Source organism: Eleutherodactylus coqui, chromosome 6, assembly GCF_035609145.1.
Source record: "Eleutherodactylus coqui strain aEleCoq1 chromosome 6, aEleCoq1.hap1, whole genome shotgun sequence".
Taxonomy (NCBI): domain Eukaryota; kingdom Metazoa; phylum Chordata; class Amphibia; order Anura; family Eleutherodactylidae; genus Eleutherodactylus; species Eleutherodactylus coqui.
Window position 1 is genome coordinate 105965148 of NC_089842.1, and position 23841 is coordinate 105988988.

A 23841-nucleotide genomic window follows, 5' to 3' on the forward strand; every position below is an offset into this window, starting at 1 on the left:
CTTTTTTTTGCATTTCACAGAAACATGGTGGTTGGAACCAAACATAACAAATTTTGACTCATCAGACCAAAGTACAGATTTCCACTGGTCTAATGTCCATTCCTTGTGTTTCTTGGCCCAAGCAATTCTCTTCTTGTTGACGTTCCCCAGTATCGCCTTCTTTGCAGTATTTCGACCATAAGGGCCTCATTCTTGCAGTCTCTTCTGAACAGTTGATGTTGAGAGGTCTCTGGTATTTGATCTCTGTGAAGCGTTTCAGTGGGCTCTACTCAGGGTGCTGTTAATTTGTGGTTTCTGAGTCTGGTATTTTTAATGAATCTATTCTTTGCAGCAGAGGTAACCAGGGCTGTGGAGTCAGTAAGTCAAAACTCTGACTCCTTCATAGAAGACTCATGTTTAAGTGATAAATTTACTGTACTAAATTGGTAACATCTGGCTTTTCATCACCATTCTGATAAAATCAAGCTACATCCTACATTCCACATCCTAGTTATCAATATATTTGAATAATGGGGGCTTAGATGAATAGAACATTTAGTTATAGGACATTTCAAAACTTTCCTAAATTCCTATCAAAAAGGAAATATGCAACAAATTCTGCATTGAATTATTTATACCGACTCCACCAAAATGGGACTCTGACTCCACAACACCGACTCCACAGCCCTGAAGGTAACTTCGTCTTCCTTTCGTGAGGAGTTCCTCATGAGAGCCAGTTTCATCATAGCGTTTGATTATTTTCATGACTGTAATAGAGGATACCTTCAAAGTTCTTGAAATGCTCCCGATTCACTGACCTTCACGTCTTAAAGTAATTATAAAATGTCATTTCTCTTTACTTAGTTAAGTGGTTCTTGCCATATGTGGATTAGAACAGTAGTTGAATAGGCCTAAACACTGTATGGATTGGTATACCAATGCTAACTCCGTACAACACAACTGATGGTCTCAAATACATCAAAAAGGCAAGAAATTCCACAAATTAACTCTTATAACAAAATGTAGTTAAAAAAAAACAAAAACAAAAAACTTAAGGACAGTGCTCCTATGAAAGTAGTCAGTGGAAGCACATAAAATTGAGAATTAATAAACTCACCTGAAGTGGTGGAACTGCCCTGGTAAAAAGGCAAACCGCCTCACATGTAAGCCACGTTTACCAAAGTCTATTGAATGAATCACACAACAGGTGAAACCCCTGTCCAGTTCAGGACATCCACATGGAGGGTACCGGTGATTCGCCCCCTGGTTATCACAACGCAGGCGATTATAAATGGAAAGGAAATCATCGCTTAGGGGTATATTCTCAAATAATGCAATATGGCATAATACCCAGAAGGAAAGATAACTTACTTCTGAGGGGGTGTGCTAGAAGAAAGCTCCTCACTACCCCCTTATTCGAAGTTGACTCTGTAGCAAATCACTCTCTAGACGTGTCAAGAAACAGGTCAAGTGCCAACAGGAGCAATGAAGCCATTTATTGCTAAAGGTAATGCGTGTACATACATTGGTCCAAAAAGCTGCTATGCATTTCGGAGGTGAACTAACAGAGATAGGCACCTCCTTTCTCAAGCCAAGGCTTTAGAGTGATTGGGGGTGATTTGCTATAACTATGCGATAGTGTGGAACTTCAGAAGTAAGTTATATTTTTCTCTTTCTGGATACTATGTCATAGTGCATTATTTGAAAATATACTCCCAAGCGATAGTTTATTTGCCCTTTACAAACTAAGGCTTGCCAAGGTACACTTGATAACTGAAAACCATATCCAGTGATTACCTCAAGAAGCTGACAGATGCCAAAAGAACAAAGCTGTCGTATAAAGCGAAAGGGGGCTACTCTGAAAAATCTAATACACGAGGGTCGTACCGAAAGTAATACAAAAGTGGTCAGAACTTCTTTAGTAACTGATGTAGATTGTTCAAATTGCACATGTAGTTGGAGTGACTCTTCCTCCATACAGGTGTTTCAGAATCTTTTTCTTCCTTGCTGGTAACTAATGGATTTCAAGGATGAAAATCTGCTCTCATCTGCTTGAAGCATTCAAAACCAATTAAGACATGTTTTTTTCCCTATCTGGTGACAGGGGATGAAACATGGGCATATCTTTAGGAGCAGGAAACGAAGAATCAGTCCATGCAATGGCAGGACCCCTCTTCTCCAAGACGTTCAAGAGCCAGCGCTCAGCACAGAAACTCATGGTCACCAGTTTTTGGGATGACAAGGGCGTCATTCTCCTTGATTTTCTGGAACAAAGCCGTACCATCAACAGTGAGCGGTACGTGGCACAAATGCATCGCTTTTAATGGAGACTATATTGAGTAGCAAATTTCTATAGAGGAAGAGTCACTCCAAGTACATGTGCAATGTGAAGTTCACAGATAGGTTGTCTGCGGTTAAACGCCTATTTATCAGCCCAAAACACATTTGGATTGATGTTTATCATAAGGATGTTACCTATATTGTTTTTTGGCCTTCAAAACCCTCTGTATATTTCAGAATGGGTACTAGAAAGCCGACAGAACAGCATATCATTTACTGAAAGGGCCCTTATATCGTAAAAGTGATTTTACATTACACACAGATAAGACTGCTAGTTTAAGGAGTTCCTTGAATACATAGTAACATATTTCACTGGTTCGACCTCATCTGTCAAGTTTGGTCATTATATCCATTCTTGGAGAGCTGGGCGGATCAAAAACGGCCACTCTACATGACCTAGCTGAAACTAGAAAACCCTACATCTTCTAGATTAGTTGTTTCTTGGAATAAAGGAGCCTTCCGTTTTCTGTAAATAAAGCTTAGGATATGTTCACACCGGGTGGATAAAAGAATTTCTGCTGCAGGAAATTCTGCTAAATGTCTGTATAAAAACCCACACTAGAAGAAGTGCAAATTTTGATCAGGAACCATCTGCGGTTATGCAGCTGATTTTAGTAGCTACATCGCTCCTCCTCACCTCGGAATACATGGCACTGTCAGTGCACCGTGGCACAGGCCCCTGCATCACCTGACCAGCAGCTCGGCACGCACTAGAGGCTGCCGGGGCGCACTGACAGCCCCATATATTTCATGGTGAGGGGGAGCACTAAAGTCAGCTGCAGATGCGCACCTGATGACGCAGGTTTTTTAATGCGGAGATGCTGCAGAACTCACCGCAGCATTTCTGCCCCGTGTGTACATACCCTTGAACGGGCTTTTCTCACAATGAATATTTCAGCAGATCCAAGTGATCCAGCAAATAAGTTGGGGGTAAAAATCAAATGTTTTTATTAAAACCATTCAAAATCCACCAAAATATAAGGGTATGCTCATATGGATCAGAAATGATGTGGATTTTCCACAGTGCAATCAGCTGCATCATTTACAGTATGAGCATTGTGGATGAGACTTTAATATGTACAGATTTGTCACAGCTGAATATTCGGTACAATTGTATCAAGTGTAGACCATCACCGCTGCAGCCAACAGTCTAGACTCCAAACTTATAGTTATTGATACATTGATACAATGTAGCAAACTAACAAGACAGGAGAAATATGCAGTTGATTTAGTTAGCTCAGAGATTGCTACAACTGTATCCAGTCAATGTAATCCGCTGTGAAACATCAGCAATATATATGTCTCCTGTCCAGAGCGTTTGGTACATTGTATTAGTGCAGGTAAAATGTTCAGCTCATAGAGGATTGCTTAGACTAAAGATGTAGCAAACTCTCAGCTGTGAGAAGTATTAGCTTTGTACAGTTTTATAGAGGACCCATCAACACTCCAGGACAAGATGATACCTTGCTGATTGGTGGGGATCTGCCACTGGGAACCCCACCGATCGAGAGAACGGGGGTCCAGTGTGTACAAGAATGTAAGGGGTGGTGCCTGCGCATGCGCGCCATTCCTGTAGATCGGACTGTCAGAGTAGCCAAATGCTTGAACTCTGTTTTTTTGTCATCTCACTGAATGGAGCAGCAGTGCGAATGTGCGACCACCATCCGTTCATTCTTGAATGCACTGAACCCAGGTTCTCTGGATCTGTGGGGGTCTCTATGATGGGACGGAATGAACAAGTTATGCCCTATCCCATGGATAGGAAATAACTAGCTTTTGCGAGATAACCCCCTTAAGTTTAAAAACGGGCCATATCCATAATGTGCATTCACTGTAGTTATTAGCCATTTTGGTATTGGCAAGGGCCTTGTGAAAACAGTGCATCTACAAAAGATCCATATAGTAAAATATAAGTTTTTGAATCCTGTTGTCTTTTAAAAAGTTAAGAGGAAAAAAAAAATAGTTGGGTAAGATGGATCAGCAAAGCAACAGCCATTAAAAGAAATGAGGCGCGCTAAATCCAGTCAACTGATTAACTTTGCAGCCAAGGGAACGTCGACAACACATTATGGTGCCATGCAGCTTAATGGTATTGCTTCCTTCAGTTCTTTACAGTGGTTGTGGCCTTTCCGAAGACGACGCTTTCAGCTTAAACGGGGAGAAAAGGTTAACAATTCATCATGCCGCCCCCTCCTTGCCGGATTCAATTATGACGAATGTTATACCCAAATTAATCCATGTAGTCTACTCCGCGTGATTAGCCGCACTATTTATAGGACATTTTTCAAGACTCGATCCCCTGGCCTAGACCTCGCCTCGTATCTCGCTAGTTTACAAGCTGCTGGGAAAACACTTGTGGGAATTCGCATTTCCATTTGTACTCATTATATCTTCCGTGTGGGTGAGGTCATTCTTCCTTCTCAGCTGCTGCAAACTTATCTTTAAGTTTCCTTGTGTTCGGAGAGGGAGGTGCAGCGCTCGCTGATTTATGAAATGCTCACCCCTTTAAAAACGCATTTACTACACGGCTTCAGAATTTACACTTGTTTATGTCGTCCCTCTTAAAAATTGATCCCATGTGTTTCACGATCCAAGACTTGAGAAGATGTGACATGCGTTTTGATCACCTTTTGCATCCTTCGTGAGAAAATATATAGTTTGTAAGTGAAGGGAGGTGAGGGGGTGCAGTGCTTGCCCAGCAATCTCATTAATAAATATCATGCAGGGGCTTTGTGTAGAAGAGCATTTCACCTAGAAAATGGAAAAGCAGTTTTATGTATTTGATAAAAATTGGAAAATATGAGTCCTAATTTCCTACAGATATGCGTTTCTAGAAAAGACAGCAATCAATATGGCTGTCAATTCAATTATCCCAGGGGTTGTCACCCAGCTTCCCATACACCCCAACTGTAAAATGTGACTAGTTATGTAGCACTACCTAAAATAAGGGAGCGTTCCCACAGTGTTGTCCCCCAGCTTTTCATAAACCCTAAGAGAAGTCCCCCGACCACTTACGCAGAACCACATAACGGATGAGCTGCTACACAGTTTGCTACTCAGAGAGAGCTGTGCAATAACAGGACAAGTTTACCTAGTTTCTCAAACTTATGTTTCTGGAAAGCCATTATATCTGTAACATCCCAATATAAAAGGCACTATTTACTAATAATTTTTAATTTTAAGGTAAGTGCAGTGTAGCCATTCCAGTAAGGGTGCACTTTACAGTAGCAGGCTGTAGATGGCGCCAGTTGCACTGCCATCCATGACTTCCAGTGTTCGTGCACATGTGGAGTGAGAGCTACAGAGTGTTCTTGTACCCGTAAGAAAACGCCGTTACATCAACTGTCTTTAGGAAACTATAAGTGTAGGTGAGAAAGACACCCTGAAAAAACTAGGCAAAGCAAATAGCAAACAGTAAACACTCACATATACCCCCAGGGCATTTAGATATCCTGCTTACCACCCCACCATCTATTAGGGAAAAGCTTCTAACAAGCATAGTCTCTTCTTCTAGCACTCCAAATAAGGAAGATGGAACAATACCGCTCCAGCACCGTCTACTGGGTGGCAGCATTCCTGCACATGAATGTCAGACCCTTTATACAAGTTTTTATATGGTTTTCTGGCTTTTAGTCTTCAATTCCCATTTTTATAAAGACTTGTATAAAAGGGTCAGATACAGATTTGCAGGAATGCTGCCATCCAATAGGCGGCGCTGCAGAGGTATTGTTCCACCTTCCTTATTTGCATATTTTCCAGAGGAGCAACATGGCCTTGTAAGTCTTGTCACTCACCCTCTAGGTGCTCACTTAAAGAGAGATGATACCCTTCACAGGCCAAACCTACCCATGTACAGCCATACATTTGAAAGATTGCATGCAATACTATATTCCACCTGCAGGGGCCACTGCAGCAACAGTTAAGCAATTAAAGGAAACTCACTCTCCCACCTTCACCCCTCTCTCCCCAAGAAAATGAACTGAATGCAGGGGCCTCATACATTCCCTTTAAAACCTGCCAAACACCCCCAAGCTATATTCTTCATCCACTATTATTTCATGGCGGGGTAGAACAGGAGAAGAGCGCCATCTATCAGCTGCTATCCACCAATCAGCATCACCGAAAGCAATTCCCCACTAAAATATAAAAGCTTTTATTTTAAATTCTATATTCAGCTTTTTAAATTTAATCACTCAGCTTTTCAGAGATCCTGAATATCATCCAAATCTGCCCCGCTATTACATGTCCAGATGACAGTTCCAGCAGATCTGACACTTCGTAGCTTTCATGTTATACACTGTACATGAATCAGGCAGCCAAGGATAAACAGTGCTGTATCTCCAGATAGGAAAGCCCTGCAAAGCATGGAATTGTGGGAAGGCGCATTAAAAGTGAATTAAAGAGAGATACGAGTAGCGTTTACATAAAATATGTAACCATTAAGCTAAATTCCCATCCTCGTGTATTTACAAGATGATCTGCGGCAGAAATCTAAGGCCAACTCTCAGATTTCTGTCGGGTATGCACAAGGAATAGCCCCGTTCAATGGGCTTAATCTGTCGCTTTTCTGTGCAGAGCTTTCTCCCGCGGCTTCGCCAAAAATCTGCATGGATTATTCCCCAAGCATGTGAATGGGGTATTAAATATCACATATTTTCTTGCACTGGATGCAGAATGTTAGTGGATTTCATGAAGTTTTAGGTGCCACTCCTCATGGCCATACATTTAGGCTGCCCATAGACACAGAGGTAAGTGCTGCCTGGCCAATAACAGCATGGTAATTGTTTTACCACAAATTGTTGAGGTTTTTGGCCACAAAGTATGTAAAGGTGTAAAATCATGTACATCACATGTTAGTGCCAAGACCTTCTAGAATAGATCTCTCTCGGGTTTTAAAGATACCTCTATGTTGCGTAACTATTATTTGGATACTTGCTCAGAAAAAAAAAGTCACTGAAGCGCCCGAATGACAGTGGTGTAATAGCTTTTACACAGAGTGCTTATTGTTCATTAGTGGGTAATATGCAAATAAGGGAGATGGAATAAAACCTCTCCAGTGCCACCTATTGAAAGGCAGCATTCCTTCAAGCCAAAGTCAGACTTTTTATACAAGCCTTGTTACAATGACCGGGAAATAAAAGCAAAGTCAGACTCCATGTACAGACAGCTGTTTCAGGGTTTTTGCCCTTCATCAGTGTACAGTAGGAGTCTGGCTTTGCTAGTGAGAGGCCTGGGACGGGGGTCAGAAACGCTATCTTTTCTCCTTAGGGAGAGCAACTATAAACTAATTCCCGGTCATTGTAACAAGACTTGTATAAAAAGTTTCACTTTGGCTTGAAGGAATGCTGGCTTTCAATAGGTGGCACTATGGAGGATTTATTCCATCTCCCTTATTCGGAGAAGTAGTAATCCTTCAGCGTGTCCAACAGCTGCGGTGGAGGATCGCAAAGTGTTTTCCACGGTTTTCAATGGGAAACCTCGCACCACAGTTAAGTGCACCTAGCACGCAGTGCGATGCTTTGCCCGCCCCATTGAAAACATTTGTGATTCTCGCAACACACGATTCTTGCGCACGAGTCTTGGATGTCTGAACCCGGCTCATGTGTACAGCAGGTTTCCACTCATTTCATTCAAAGTTTGTTTTTTCTGGACAAAATTTTTGTTTTTCTTACAGAGTTTTGGGTGCCGATTCCAAATTTGTGCTCAGATTTTGATGATCAGAAACAGATTTACAAGTGATAACCTTAACAGTAAAGAAGTGTAGATAGAATTGCAATTAAATAGGTTTTAAACATGTACTTCTAAACAGTAAGTCCTGAATAGGGTAACCTACAGTTATAAGCAGGACATAAGATCACCGGGTGGCAGATGTAGTACTAAAAACTTCCATAAACGGCATGGAAATCTGGAAAGTTAGATGCAAGGTCTGCATAAGTCACTTCTTTTTTTTTTTTTTTAAGTCCGGCAGTGCTCTCCATTGGAATATTCCAGCAGTAATCAGTCAGCATCACAGGCGTACACATTCCTTCACACCGTTTTTCAATTGCACATATGCCTTGGTGAAATCTTTCACCATGCTCATCTGATAAGTTACTGCATCTCTCCAGGAAGCAGTTATGGTGAGAATGTATGAAATGTACTTTAGAGGGACGTGTTGCATCCCAAATATATTTGTATTATTTCAACACGTCGATCATAATCTGTTGTCAGTCGTTTGATCTAGTTTTCCCCAGAGATTTGTTTGCCATATTCTTTAACCCTTTCCAGTCCAATTTGTATCCTGGTTTTCCTAGGGGGGCTTACTCTTTCTGCTGTTATACAATGGCACTATATGCTGGCTAAAGCCAGTACTGCATGAGGTGACACGTTGGATAGGCTTCGACAGCAGAGAGGCTGGCAATATACAGTAAGGGAACCCCGACGGGCGCCTTCCTACATCGGAGCTGTACAGCCTTAAATCATAATGTCTTCAGAGGTCAGCCAGTGGATTGGAAAGGGTTAATCCCATCCAGGCTGAGTATTCTTTGCTTGGTAAGGATTCATTGAATCTATTGTCATGTTTCAGTTCTTTGATTTGTGGACCCACAAAAACACCCTCTTTCATCTGTACTTCTGAAAGATAGGTAAATTTGGTCTTGAGGTAGGCAAATCCTCTGCCACTTATCCACTGCCTTAACAAAGAATTTCATAAAGCCTAATTCAATATGCAATGAAGAAAGCAGGATATCTTCAGAGGGCACAAGACTTTCCCCCATGAACATTTTTGCCCCCAACTCTGCATTACTTCCTAATGTAGTGAGATTGCCTGTCACGGCTATCCCACTCACACATAAACCATGAATACTTCATGAACCCTGCCTGCATTCCCAATATGACAGCAATGACCTTCAAATCTCCACAGATCTTCCACTTATGTTCAGACTATTTAACTGAGTGAAGCATTTGCTGCCGCATTACATAGGAATCATTTGCAAGACTAGCATAACCGACTCAAACACAATGCGGCACACTGCCATTTTGAAGCAAAGTTTTGAATTTTTGAGAAGTCTATGAAAAACTTCCACTCTTTTTGACATTATTGGAGCGACCCAGAGCTGACATCAAACCATTAATGCTGTTACAAAAGTGAGAGCCCTGTCAAGTGTCTATGGACTGTTACACTTGTTCTGGGATGGAGAACATTCCATTTTTACAACCTGAAGCCCAGAAGTTCTGCCCTCCTTTTAGTTAGGCTTAAATCATGCACTAAATCATTTAAATCTGCCTGTGTTAAGTGTGGAGTTGAAGGTCCTATAGGTTTAACTGTAGGATAATCGCTTTCACTTCTTGATGGAAACTTGATCTTCCTGCATTGTCTCATTATCATCTTGATGTTCTTCACTTGAAGTTTGTAAGGGGCAAGGAATCATTTCGGAGTGCGGTACAGGCCTCATTGCAGAAGGCTAGTCGGGATTTATTGTTTGTGAAGCCCTTCATGTTTGTCACATGGGCCTTTACTTCCAGCCATAGAATAGATACCCCAAATGACATTGATGTACTTGAACCTCTCCATCACTTTAATAATTCACATAGCAAGTGGCAAAACAGAAATGTGGGGCTCAAGTCTTGTCCTGATCTCCGATTTCACATCCAAAGTAATGCTTGTAGGCCTTCCGTGTTACAGACATCATCTTCTTAAAGGGGTTGTCCCGCGCCGAAACGGTTTTTTTTTTTTTTTTTTCAACAGCCCCCCCGTTCGCCGCGAGACAACCCCGATGCAGGGGTTAAACAAGAACACCGGACAGCGCTTACCTGAATCCCCGCGCTCTGGTGACTTCTTACTTACCTGCTGAAGATGGCCGCCGGGATCTTCTCCCTCGGTGGACCGCAGGGCTTCTGTGCGGTCCATTGCCGATTCCAGCCTCCTGATTGGCTGAAATCGGCACGTGACGGGGCGGAGCTACACGGAGCCCCATTGAGAAAAGAAGAAGACCCGGACTGCGCAAGCGCGTCTAATTTGGCCATTAGACGCTGAAAATTAGACGGCTCCATGGAAACGAGGACGCTAGCAACGCAACAGGTAAGTGAATAACTTCTGTATGGCTCATAATTAATGCACAATGTACATTACAAAGTGCATTAATATGGCCATACAGAAGTGTATAGACCCACTTTGTTTCGCGGGACAACCCCTTTAAGTCTCTCAAAAAATATATAGCAAAAGCCGTCTGGTTTGTTTTGGCATCTACAATATAATGGTCAATGTACTGTAACAAAATGGTACAATATTGAATATCCTACTTTCTTATGCCATCTACAACTTCATTAGCTTGCCTGACAGACAATTTTTGGATTCAGCACCCTGAATATAGGTAAGAACACTGATTTTTATAACGGAAAATATAACCTTTTAGACTAGCACATATAGATATTGGGATTTTTGCCCATTTTTCCAGGCAAAACTGCTCCGATTCCTTCAGGTTAGATGGGTTGCATTAGTGTACAGCGGTCTTCCAGTCATACCACAGACACTGGGCTTTGACTAAACCATTCCAAGACATTTCCACGTTTCCCCTTAGACGCCCCCAGTGTAGCTTTAGCAGCATATTTAGGGTCATTGTCCTGCTGTAAGGTAAACCTTCTGTCCTAGCCTCCCATCTCTGGCAGGCAAACAGTTTTTCTTCAAGAATTACCCTGTATTTACTGCCATGTACTTCTCTCTCACTCCTGACCAGTTTTCCAGTCCTTACCAATGAAAAGCCACCCTACAGCATACGTCTGAAGTTCGCCAAACAGCATGTGGCAAACTCTCCAAAAACATGGAGGAAGGTACTCTTGTCAGATCAGACTAAAATTGATCTTTTGGCCATTATGGGAAACACTATGGGCGAAATTTACTAAAGCTAGCATTTCCAACACCGGTCTTTGTGTAATTTCACGCGGGAAACCATGCACTTAATACACGAAAAGGTGCACACCGCTTCATTCACACAGGCAGATATTGACCTAAGTGATCACTCAAAAGAGGAACTATGAGCAATTGTTGTCCTGCGTAAACATGGGACCTGACAGAGCAAGTGCCGCACGTGCCAAAAGGACCGTCTTTTTTGCTTCTGTAGGGTGAATGAAGCCCTATAGATAAGTTTGACATTGATGCCTTTTCTAGCACATCCACCAAACCTAGGGCTAAATGTTATGTGGACAGCTGCTCACCGCTCTGACTCAGAGAAGGGAATCTATAGTGGGTACTTCCCCAGTGAAGTCTATATGCCCTAACAGGGGTTGTCTGCATCTACTTCACATCCATCTTCCTGTACACACTCCTATACATACATTCCGTATCATGGCCTTACGCAATCTGCGAGTTTTTGCACTTTGTCTTTCAGATCAAACACAAACTTCTCTCTTCTGCGGTTTCCCTGGGGCCGTCCTCGCTTTATACTGTGTTACAGCACGGAGCAGTGCTGCTGAAAACACTAAGAAATTAGCTGCCAATCTCCTTGGCAGTGTGTCAGCTTGTAAACCTTCAGTCCCATGGAGAACCCTTAACTCAACAGATTATTTATTGTTACAAGGAACCCGTCTAAACGATTTCTATCCCTTTCCTTGAAAAGTCTGAATACTTGTCAGTAGTGGACTTTGCACTGAAACTTGACAAAACCATATTGTGTTCTGCGGATGCCAACCCGGACGCAAGTGGCACCATGTGAGAGAGATACCTGCGTATCCAAGGTAATTGTGGAGTAAGATATTATACAATGCAATGCTGTATACCCAGCAGCTCCATGGACAAATGCACGAAAGCGAATCTTCATTTCTTGGCAGCCCTCCATAGACTGATACAACACTGCTTGTCGATAAGAACACTGCTTAAAATGCACTAAGTGTATTGTCTGGGCATTGTGTTGGATTCTTCATCCTGAGCTTTCTGGTTCATGAACACAATTCAAGAGAGTGTTAGTAAATAGTGACACTTTTACGAGTGACAGAAGTAGCTGTGCAGAGAGGGGAATGTAACCCTACATAACACACTATTGGAGATAATATCAGCACATTGTAGAAGTGCTATATCCCCAGGGCAGAACAGTGTCAATGAAGCAGTCATAGTTTGAAGGGGATCTTACAAAACATTTTTTTCCAAATGCTGCAGTTTGTTTTGTTTTTTTTGCCAGAGCCAAAAAAAACAAATTCTAGTTCTTTTTTTTTTTTAGCCCACTTCTAGTTTTGGGGGAAAAAAAAACTGTGGTGGCATTTGCACCATCCTTAAATGGGCAGCCACTTGGCCGTGTTTTTTTGTCACAGAAAGTGTTGAAAACTTTTATAAATAGACTCGCTTATCACAAGTCTAAGGACCTGCTCCCTACTTTTTCAACATACACACAAAAAGTGGTACAGGGGTGCAGAGGACGACTCTGAGATCATAGATCTAGGTCAATATTTGCATTCAGGAGGGAAATAACGGTGCGATGTAATATGAGGCAGCCGTGATGTCATAGGTTAGGTAACCAAAACAAAATGGGGGAAAAAATGCTTAGGAGGTGTAGAGATGGAGTTGACACACTTGCTGATGTGAAAAAATAGTTGTCATAAGAGAAAAAAAAAAAAGCAAAAAACTCAACAAGCTGCTGCAGTGTTGAAACCATACTGTCACAGTCAAACACTGGCAGAACAAAGCCCTTCCAACAACATGCAGGTAAGGAACACACTGTTTCTGGCTGGAACTTTCCTTTATTGAAAATACAAAAAAAAAAAAAAAAAGAAAAGAAGAAAAAAAATGCTATCAAAAAAAATCGCCAATAAAGCAAAAGCGAAATGTAAAACAGAAAACTGTTAATGGCGACTGGACATTTGACTGTTAATGTAAACAAACAGCAGGAGCTGATTGCAAAAGGCATTCGGCAGCAGTGAATTAAAATTTCAAATAAATGTAATGGTTATTGCCGATAATGCAAATGAATGATCTTGATAAAGACAGTGCAATTCGAGGAATTGGCATACTGGGGCCCATTTGTAGGAAGTCACAGCAGGAGCAAAACCTGTGCATCAGCAAATCGAAGAGAGTAAGGAAATTGACAAAGTTGTGCTTAGAAAGGCAAGCGGCAGGTGTTGTGTTACAAGGGCAGACGGAAAAAAGCGAGCCAGGGATATACAAAGGGAAGGAGCGCGCAGTTTCCCAGACCTGCTGTCATAGCAAGTCTCACAAGACTGGTCAACCCGACTTCAGAAGGCTCGGGAAAGTAAACACGAAACGTCAATATGTTCTAATAGAAGAATCACCTGCATAAGACAAAAGGGTAATAACCGGGCTGCACAGAGACGCGGGAACTAGGGAATCTATCGCTGCTACATTTAGTAGATTCTCTGTTTAAGATGCTAGGAAAGCTGGGTGAGAGCGCTTGTGGCACCGATTATCCAACTTTCCCAGAAACAGACATAACTAAAATGGAGTTCACCGACCTCTTGAAAAAAGGAACAGCAAAATATAACAAAAAAGAAAACACACACACACACACCTCAAATCTTACAAGCTGCCAGCCCGTTATCACAGCAGCCAACTTGTGGCCTCAGCGGGCACGTCTACCGGTGACGATCATTAAATGTGGTATTTGACCATAGAGGCCAATGACTAGTTGCAGTAGACACGTGTCACTGCGGCACGTCAACTCTGGCAGCTCCTATTAAAAACAATTGGAGACCACCACAGTGTCTGACCTGGATGGGTGCGGATGGAAGAGGCAAGCAGTTGTTTTTTTTTGTACTTAATGCATTTAGGCCCCCCTCCCACAGGCGTTTTTCAAGGCTGCGTTTACTGCGGTTTCAGCAGCGTTTTCATGCATTTTTGACGTTTTGGCTGCGTTTTTAGCTGGAAAAAAAACCCAAACCATACTCACCTAGCTGGCGCTGTCGGGGTCACTGCCACTGCTCTCCGGAGCTCCCGACACTTGTAATCATTGACAGAGGACGCTAGTGATGGTGTTTGAAGACCCCCGCCTCCAACAAGAGATTGCTCTGATTGGCTGAGCCTGCTGACACTCATTGAATGGCTGTGATTGGTGCATCAAGCTCTGTCTCCGATTGGCGGAGTCGGCGCTCCTGAACCAATCAGAACAATCTCTCGCTGGGAGGCAGGGATTTCAATCCCCGTCACTAGCAATAGATGCTTTGTCGGCTTAACAAGTGTCCGGCAGCCTGCTGGAAGCTCTGGAGAACAGCGGCGGGGACCCAAACGACGCCAGCTAGGCGAGCATTCCTTTTTTTTTTTTTTTTTTAGGTAGTGCAGTTGACGCTTGCATTTAGCACTGCCAAAAATGAGGTACCAAGCTGTGCCACGTTTTCAGCAGCGCTTAAACTGCTGCCATTCATTTCAATGAGCAAAGCACGGCTGAACACGGCCAAAGATAGAACAGGTATCGCTGTCAAAGCGCAGTGTGGAAGATGCTGCACTTTGACGATTGTGTTGTACAGCATTTAACGCGGCGCTATGCGCTGTACAAAAACATCCGTGGGAGGGAGGCCTTACTCTAACATTTTTTTTCTAGGAGTCGGCCAAATCCTTTTTTAAAATGTGAAGAATCCTCCTACTTTCCAGTTAGCTTTTGGTTTGCATGACTTTCTGGTTCCCTTTTATAGTGCACTGTGGAGGGTATAGTTGCTATACAGTACTCTGATGTAGGTGGGGTGGGGGGGAAGCTACATCACCCACAACACATTGCATATTCTGATCTGAGTTAGTGTGTCAGCACAGTGTATAATGAACTTTGAATGCAGCTTTGTATGTGACTGGAGGAGACAAAGTAATTAAAAAGAAGCGTAAACAATAGAGCAAAGCATTAGCCAAATTACTACATTAAACCACTTCTAGTATAGAATAGAATTCATCTTTATAAAAAATGTGGAGTCACAACTTGATCCTGAGCGGAGCTGCATTTATAATTCTGCAGGCTTCAGTGCTGACATCATCTAGTATTTGCTTGCTCAGTGCCTGCACGAACTTGCTCTGATGATTTGCATTTGTTTTTACGGCAGGCGCCATATAGTCATCTGATGTAGGAAAAATTAAACTATCCCGTGAAAAACCATTAAAGAAAAAACACATGCATTCTTAAAGCCGCACATGGGTTCTTTAAAAAAAAAAAAAAAAAACGCATGAAGTTTTTAACAATGTATGAGTTCTTAAAAAAAGAAAACAAAAAACACTCTTTGCTTTGGTTCAAAACCACAGCAAAAAAGCGCCAAGTGTGAACGCAGCCTGACTGTTTTCAGTAGTAACCAAAATAGTGAATGCAGCTGCCTATAATACAGGCTGTAACTCGAGATCAGTACAAGATACGTAATGTAATTTATTTAGAAAGTTACTCAACTTTGTATATAGATTCATTTACCCATAAAACTATAAAAAAGATGCTTTAAAAGAAAAAAAAAAAAAAAAGACACATGACAAGCAGAGGGCTATTGACTGCCTTATGGAATGTATGCGCTTTAAAGACAGACTTCACATTCTGCTTACGAAATGCCTTCAAATCAGGAGAATTTTAGAGGCAATTTTATGAATACACAAGAGCTGCAATGATGCAAAGATTATTATTAAAAGTAAAAAAAATAAAAATTCTCAAGCGACACGCCAAGTATTCCCAACTATCTTGGAACATAACAAACACCGCCATCGCCAGGGCTTGCTCAAAAACTCAGCACACTTCATAAAATCCTCCCTGATACAATATGTCTTACACAATTAGGCACGACACAGCAATAGAAGAAAACATTCGGTATATATTTCCCTTCTGGAGAGGTCACCAATTACATTTTCACTGAATGATGTCATCAGTTCCGCCTGCGATTCATCCAGTAATGGGATTTCAACTCAATACTTCTGTACAGAATACTTGGAATCAGTAAACCAGGACAATTACTTCTGAGAACAGAAAAGAAAAACTCAGCCGTCTTGTATCTGTACCAGTCAGAATGAAAACAAAGAAAACATGGACACAGCAATGCAGATAAAGAAGAACCTCACCTGAGACGGGTCCAAGTCTCCATCATCATATATCTTTTAGCTCTCCTTGTATAGCTAAAAGTAGGCGTCTTTTCAGATTATTGATAACTTGTAGCTTTTACCACCTGCATTTGTCTGAAAGAGACCTGAAGGCACCAGGATCAATGTTGCCAATGGTCAAAGAGGTCTGAAGGTTCCAGACCCAATGTGCCCAAAGATTAGCGAAGCCTGTAGGCACCCAAATCTATGTTGTCAATGGTTAAAGCGGTCTGATGGTGCATGTTCAATCCTGCCCAAAGATTAGAAGAGCCTGAAGGCACTAGGATCAATGTTGCCAATGGTCAAAGAGGTCTAAAGGTTCCAGACCCAAGGTGCCCACCAGGCATGTAGGCACCCAAATCTATGTTGTCAATGGTTAAAGCGGTCTGATGGTGTATGTTCAATCCTGCCCAAAGATTAGAAGAGCCTGAAGGCACTAGGATCAATGTTGCCAATGGTCAAAGAGGTCTGAAGGTTCCAGACGCAATGTGTCCAAAGATTAGCGAGGCCTGCAGGCACCCAAATCTATGTTGTCAATGGTTAAAGCGGTCTGATGGTGCATGTTCAATCCTGCCCAAAGATTAGAAGAGCCTGAAGGCGCCAGGATCAATGTTGCCCAATGATTTAGAAAGCCAGGAGACCGCAGAATCAATGTTGCCTATAGCTAAAAGGAACCTGTAAGCACCAGTATCAGTATTGCCCAATGACTAAAAAGGCCTAAAGGCATCTTGACAAATGTTGTCAAAAGAGTCCTCAAGTCAATAGGATCAATATTGCTCAATGACTAAACAAACCCGATGGCACCAAAATCAACGTTGCCCAATCACTAAAGAGGCCCAAAGGCACTTGGTTGACTGTTGTCCAAAGAAGCCTGAATGTGCAAGAATCAAAGTTGAATAAGGAGGCAATATCACTCTTATTTCCTTTTGTGTTCCTCACTGGGGAAAAAGTCACATCAGCCAGGGAGGTTTCCACACAAGCAACTGTCTAAAATTGTAACCTCTTATCAAACACCCTTTTGAAAACCGTGCTTTTCAGCCTCATGAGTTGGTATACTTCTCCATGCCATCAACAGAGTCCACCGAATATTATCTTACATTGGGAATTCTATAAGGGATCTTGTACATGGAATGAATCTCATTCAAACAAACCAAAGGGACCGCTAATCCTTTGGTCTAGACACGAGCCAACAACTGGACGATGAACGAGAATCGATCGATCATCGTTCACTTCAAGCAGGCATAAAAACAAACGTTGGCTCGTTCACTAACCGTTCAGTATCGTTCAGTCTTTACATTTGTTGTATAAGCGAATATCAAAGACTGAACGATCAGTGTTTAAACTGAACGATGCCCCTGCCTGTCTAAACAGGCTGCACGAGAGCCAACGAGCTAGCGATGACATCATTCGATCTAACGAGAATCGGCTCGTCTTACAAGGTCGCCTATACCCCAATTCACCTACAGGGATGCAATTTTACAAGAAACGGTCACACCTTTTACAATTACAACAATTCCATCAAAAGAGAGGATTATAGGAGCAGAATGAATTGCCAGCCATCTCCAGCATGTCATTGACGTGACTAGAGAGGCATCGCGATGCGCAAACTCCACGCCCTTCACTGGACCAACTGGACCCAGTTCTCGGGATCGGTGGGGATCCCAGCGATCGGACCACCACCGATCCTAAAGTTTTTCCCTATCCTGTTGATAACGTTATAACTTGGGCCGGCACCTAACTATTCATTGCCAATCTGAACTAAAACAATTGTGTTTATTTTTGTTTTTGCAGTAGACAGAAATGGGTGGAAATATCTTTAAAGGAACACACTGGAAAAAGAATATTTTACCTACTGGAGACCCCAAGGCTGCCTGTCTACAGGCGTAGTGGTATCCCGCTGACCGCCGAGCATCGCGGCAAATCGCAGCATGCTGTGATTTGGCGGCCGCAAGCAGAGAATTGCAACGATTCTCCCCTCGTGGACAGGGGGAAAGCGCTCTCCATAGCAATGCTTTGATATGGCGAGCTTTCACTGCGTTCCCCACGGCCGGATTATCGCCGCGGGGAACGCAATGAAACCCCGCCCGTGGACAGGCAGCCTAAAGGGCTAGAAATGCAGTTCTAAGCTCTTGCTCAAGACCTGAAGATTCCGAGTTCAATCCCTGTGTGGTTCAGGTAGCCAGCTCAAGGTTGGCTCAACCTTCCATCCTTCCGAGGTCAGTAAAATGAGTACCCAGCTTGGTGGGGGGGTAATAAATAAATTACTTGAAAGCGCTGCGCAATAAGATGGCGCTATACAAATAACAGGATTTCTTTTTATTTATTTATGGTCTGTGTAATGTTCCCCCCCCCCCCCCCCCCTCCCCCTCAAACTGGTATCATACAGTTTTTACTAGAGTATTCGGTTAGGAAATAAAGCAATTGGAAGCAAAATTAAAAATCCTTACAATATTGCGTGAGTAATTGGTACGTATAGTGAACGCACCCTTGAACACTTGCCCTTCACTTGAATGAAAAAAAAAAATGTTGGAGTCCCCATTTAATTAAATAGAAAAAAATAAAAAGTCTAAAAAAAAGGAAGGGAAGATATACAGAAAAAAAAAGTGTTTTTTTGCAAATTGCTTCATAACATGCATCTGTTTATGGCTAAACATTTCTGGTTAGAAATGTTTTATTTATCTCAAGTCATTTTATTGAAACCAATAAAAGGTTGGAGATTTTCAACTAACTTCCAATCTAGTATGAAATCATAACAGCTGCCCTACCTAATTCAATGCAAGCATTGCCCGGAGATACATTGTGACTGAATCCCAATAAGCAATTGCTATAAACACCCCAGATGGCTAATTTTATCACAGGACACATCGACTCCATATTCCAATCCTGCCTTTTATTTTTTTACAGCTCACAAACAGCAAAAAGAGAGTTTGGGGAATGTGGAGGGGGGGGGGGGGGGTTGTTGTGTAGAAGAAGAGGGGGTGGGGGGGGTTGAAGAGGCAATGTCAAACCACTAGGCAACATCGAGGGTTTTTTTATACGCTCAGTAAACACAACTGTTTGCACATTTTGGAGGAAGGTAGAACAAAACGTCAACAGTTCCAAAGACGAGGAGATGATTTAATAAGCGGTCGGGAGACACAAGTCAACTTTCAAAAAGGAATGCGATTTTCGGTGCTGGCTGAGGGGTCCAAGAGTGAGACAGCCAGCATTTTTTAATGCTTTTAGAAACCGATCTAGTGACAGAGCCAAGCCAAAGTGATAATCCGTGACGAATCTGCTGTGAAGCTGGCGCAGGTCCTCACTAGTATGCACTACACTGCCTTAAAGAGCACCTGCCACCGTTCCTGACACCTTTGTATTAGAATATTTGCCACATTGCTACAATCATCTGTTGCCACAGAACCTCCATATGCTTAAACAACCATCCCCAAAACATACACCTGATATTGGAATGGCCCCTTTTACATGCAGGTGAGAACCAATACTAAGGCAGGGCAGTTGTGGGGTGATCAAATTTACCACCTTTCGTCTGGAGGGGGAAGTGGACTCCCTGCGACCACCAGTTTTCTAATGAGATCACACTTGCTTGTAAATCGGTGTAGAAGGGAATTATTTTCTAATTACTTTTCTTATATAAAAACAGATCCAAGTTGTAGGTTGCGAAAATCAGGCTCTGCTCAGACCCGTAACATCTGTGTGACATCGGTTCTGGTACGAAATAAAGTCCAAAACGTTTTCCGGTATTTCTGGTGGCAAGAATAGTGCTGAAGAGTGCAATGCTCTTACTGTCAGAAATACTAGAACCCTTGGTACAAAGCATAGAAAGCAAGTGTGAACAGAGCCCAAGAGAGCTGCAGAGTCTGTAGGCCCGTGTGTATATCATACAGGCAGCACTGTCAGCTGCTCATGAGAAGATTTAAGGTCCAGGGTTAGAAAAACATGGCTGCCTTCTTCCAAGCACAGCACCACCCTTGTCCATAAGGTCACATGTGGTATTGTAGATCAGTTCCATTAAAGTGATTGAAAGTTGAGCTGCAATACTAAACAAAACCCACGTACAAAGGGTGGCAATGTGTTTGGGGAAAAAAAAAAACACAACCATGTGGGGGTTTTGGGTTTTTTTTTAACCCTGGCCAATCCATTTAAAGGCTATTTGTACCTTTGCAACCAAGTTTTTTTTATTGTTCCAATGCATCTAAAATGAATAAACGCCACAACGTTGCAAACAGTCTTTATCAAACATTTCCTTCTGTTTTGGGTTTACAACTCCCATGTATCTTCATTGACTATAATGCGGTCTGCCCACGTTCCGCCCCGCTGCCGGATTCTGAGACACTTTCTTACAGCACTTCTTTTTCTGCTATTTGCAGTCAGAACCTCCGGCCAGAGGTTCTGACGCAGAAGTGAATCCACCCTAAGAAGTACTGGACAAACTGAAGGTAGTTTGACTGCAAGATCAAACTACATAGTGTTTGTTATCTGTTACCACGGAAACGTCTAGGTCTGCATAGCAGCTGTAGACACAAAAAAAAAAAAGGAGTAGGAAGTTTTCAATGAAGGCCATTTGCAAAGTTGCTTTTCTTCATTGTAAATGCAATGGAGCAATCAAAAAAATTTTGGTTACAAAAAAAGTGTATCTAGCTTTTAACGCTATTCTCATTTCCTCTATATTGCTGAAATCACACAAGGCTTTACTTTTCCACAATATTAACAATGTTAGCAAACAAGTGAAGGGGAACTGTCCAGAGGGTCATCTCTATAAGCTTCTGATAAAAGACAGCCTTGGGCCGTCATGTTCTGGGATCAATGGGTATGATGACATGAAGCGGCAAGTAAATGTTTGCTATGGGCTTCCCAGGCGATTGACAATGCAATGCTATAGTAGACAGAAGTACACTTTACTGATTATTGCCCGATACAACTTCTACTTCGGTGACTCAAAAGGCGAAAAGGGTTAAATGCAGACAGATTGAGCTGTTCTGAGGCATCGCCCATCCGTCTCGCCGTACATTTTCCCTAGTTTCTCATAAAGAAATGGAATGTATCGTTTGCGCGACACGGATGACTATAGATTTCAATTTACAGTTTTATGACTCGGGTATCAGCTTTTATTGTTAATGAAATTAAAAAGCTGTGATTGACTTAAAAAAAAAAAAAATGTTGATCGCTGTACGAGAGCAGCGATGGCGGCGGCGGCAGTGTAATATATTACCGGGCTGAGGATGAACGGGACCCTGATCCAGTCACAAAGCAGAGATGCCTGTGAGCAAACACTTCAAGACGTTGTATCCTGGATTCTGACAGAGCAGCAAAAAGGTCCAAAAAGGAGAAACAATTATAATTAATGACCATTTAGAACAAGACGTCATCGTAGGAGAGTGTGAAGAGGGTCTTAATTAGAATCTTTGGTAAGCTGCTGGCATCGCGCTCCACACGGGGTATAATTAGCTGCAAATCAGACAGTTGCTGAGTTATAACCTACAGTCCTTTGATTTGTGACACTGTAATAAAACAGGTAGCGCACAACCTCCGTGGTGAGTCTCTGAACCAAGGTAAACAGATGGCGTTGCTGGGAAAGACGCGCTGCTGCGACTTTGTTGGGTTCTCGATATTGGTTATTGCAACATATTTTCCATATGAAAACAGTGTGTTGACAGATACGACTAAACAATAAAGAATATTTAGCTGGAGAAGCCATGAGCGCTGTCGTAAAATGTGATACCGGTTGAAATAAATTAAAGAGACAGTAATAGTAAAAATGTGGCATGTGAAAACGCACATAGCGTTATTTATTAAAGCCCCGCCAGAGAGGGGAGAAGCCGTATACTACTCTGTCTCTGATCCTGACACTTCCATGGGGAGAATTTCAATGGGTTTCTGTTGTTTCTTTTTTTTTTTCCGAATTTGTAGGGCGGCACACTTTTTTTTTAACCCTTTGTTTCAGACAAAAACAGTTGATCTATATAATAGATGGCATAGCTGTAAAAACCTGAATATTTGACTTGATTGCGTCTTTTAATCTTCCATGAATGCAATCACTGCTGTCCGGTCTCTCGTTCAGCGTTTAAAATGAAAAAAATTTCTGTTTTTCTAGATAGTTCTTAAGTTCTGCTTTGATTCAGGAGGCTTTGTGGGACTCAAAAAAACCCAAAACATTCTATGACATGAAATAAGCTGCAATCCCCATCTTTTTAACCCTTTCCAATCAAATTTGTATCCTGGTTTTCCTAGGGGGCTCACTCTTTTTCTGACATTATACAACGGCGCTATCTGCTGGCTAATGCCAGTACTGCACGAGGTGACACGTTGGATAGGCTCCCACAGCAGAGAGGCTGGCAATATACAGTAGGAGTACCCCGACGGACGTCTTTAAACATCGGAGCTGTACAACCTTAAATCATAATGTCTTCAGAGGTCAGACAGTGGATTGGAAAAGGTTAAATGGTCCAATCCATCACAGAAGTCCTGGTCACCGCAGCTCTGAACCCTGCAGAGGCTGGTAGCTGTCATATGCTGTTCATTGTGCATGTGACCACTCAGCCAAATCACAGGCTTCTGCAGTGATACCATGAATGGCACATGACCGCTACTGGGTTCATAGCGGCAGGGACCGTGGCTCCTGTGCTGGACTAGGGGCCATGCAAATAGGTGAGTATGACTTAGGACTTGTTCACATCATCATAGAAGGCTGTGTTTGAAGCCCCCATTGATAATTTCCGTTAAATTTAGGACAAAACAGCACTGCATGTAGCGCCATTTTATCCTGTAAAATATTATAAGGCCACACAGAAATCAAATGAACCCTATTATAGTCAATAGGCTCTATTTGACGCCCTTGGGTTCCATCAGTCTGGCAAGTTGTTTTTGCTTTTTTGGTCCTATAAACCCATTTTTTTTTACTTTACAACATTCCAGGTCCACTGAATTTTTTATTCCCGAATCCCAGAAAACCCCTTTAATTCCATAATACATTTGTTTTCTGTTTTCAAACTAGTGCTGCAAGATATCACATCATACTGGGAGTTGCAGTTTTGCAACAGATGGAGAGCCATAGGTTGGGATCACCGCTTTAAGACAGTATTATGTTCATGGTAAATGGTGGTGTAGACATGCGGCCCATAGTGACTTTATCACCCACAGCCCTACATTGTCCTAGATGTAGCCCAGGCTGGACTTGAAGCTGAGCTGCATACCTTGACTTTGAACTTGAGATACATTTTGCATATAATTTAAACAACTATTTGGTTTCTGAACATTTGCTAATAAAGTTTTTTTTTTTTTATTATTATACCATGCCTCTAAAAATAAAATTCAAATCTACCTTGGGGTTTGTTCGTTGTTGAAGCCGCCTCTCTTCCCGTTCTCTTTGTAACCTCTCGAACTCCTCTCGGATCTCAGATGCCGTCCTCTTCCGTTCCACCACCTTAGAATCCAGAAAGAAAGCACAACATGTCTCAGCTGATTATATATAAATGAACTGAAGATTGTAATGCATGTTATTTTATTGTAAT

The 23841-nt window shown here is 42.2% G+C and overlaps 1 protein-coding gene across 1 annotated transcript in view; it reads right to left on the reverse strand.

Annotated features, from left to right (window-relative positions):
* The window catches only part of DNAJC11 (DnaJ heat shock protein family (Hsp40) member C11), a 120908-nt gene that overhangs the window by 36716 nt on the left and 60351 nt on the right, over positions 1–23841 (reverse strand). The window contains exon 4 of the mRNA XM_066607350.1: positions 23652–23753. Coding sequence (XP_066463447.1) covers positions 23652–23753 — 102 coding nt within the window. The remainder of the gene's footprint in view (positions 1–23651; positions 23754–23841) is intronic.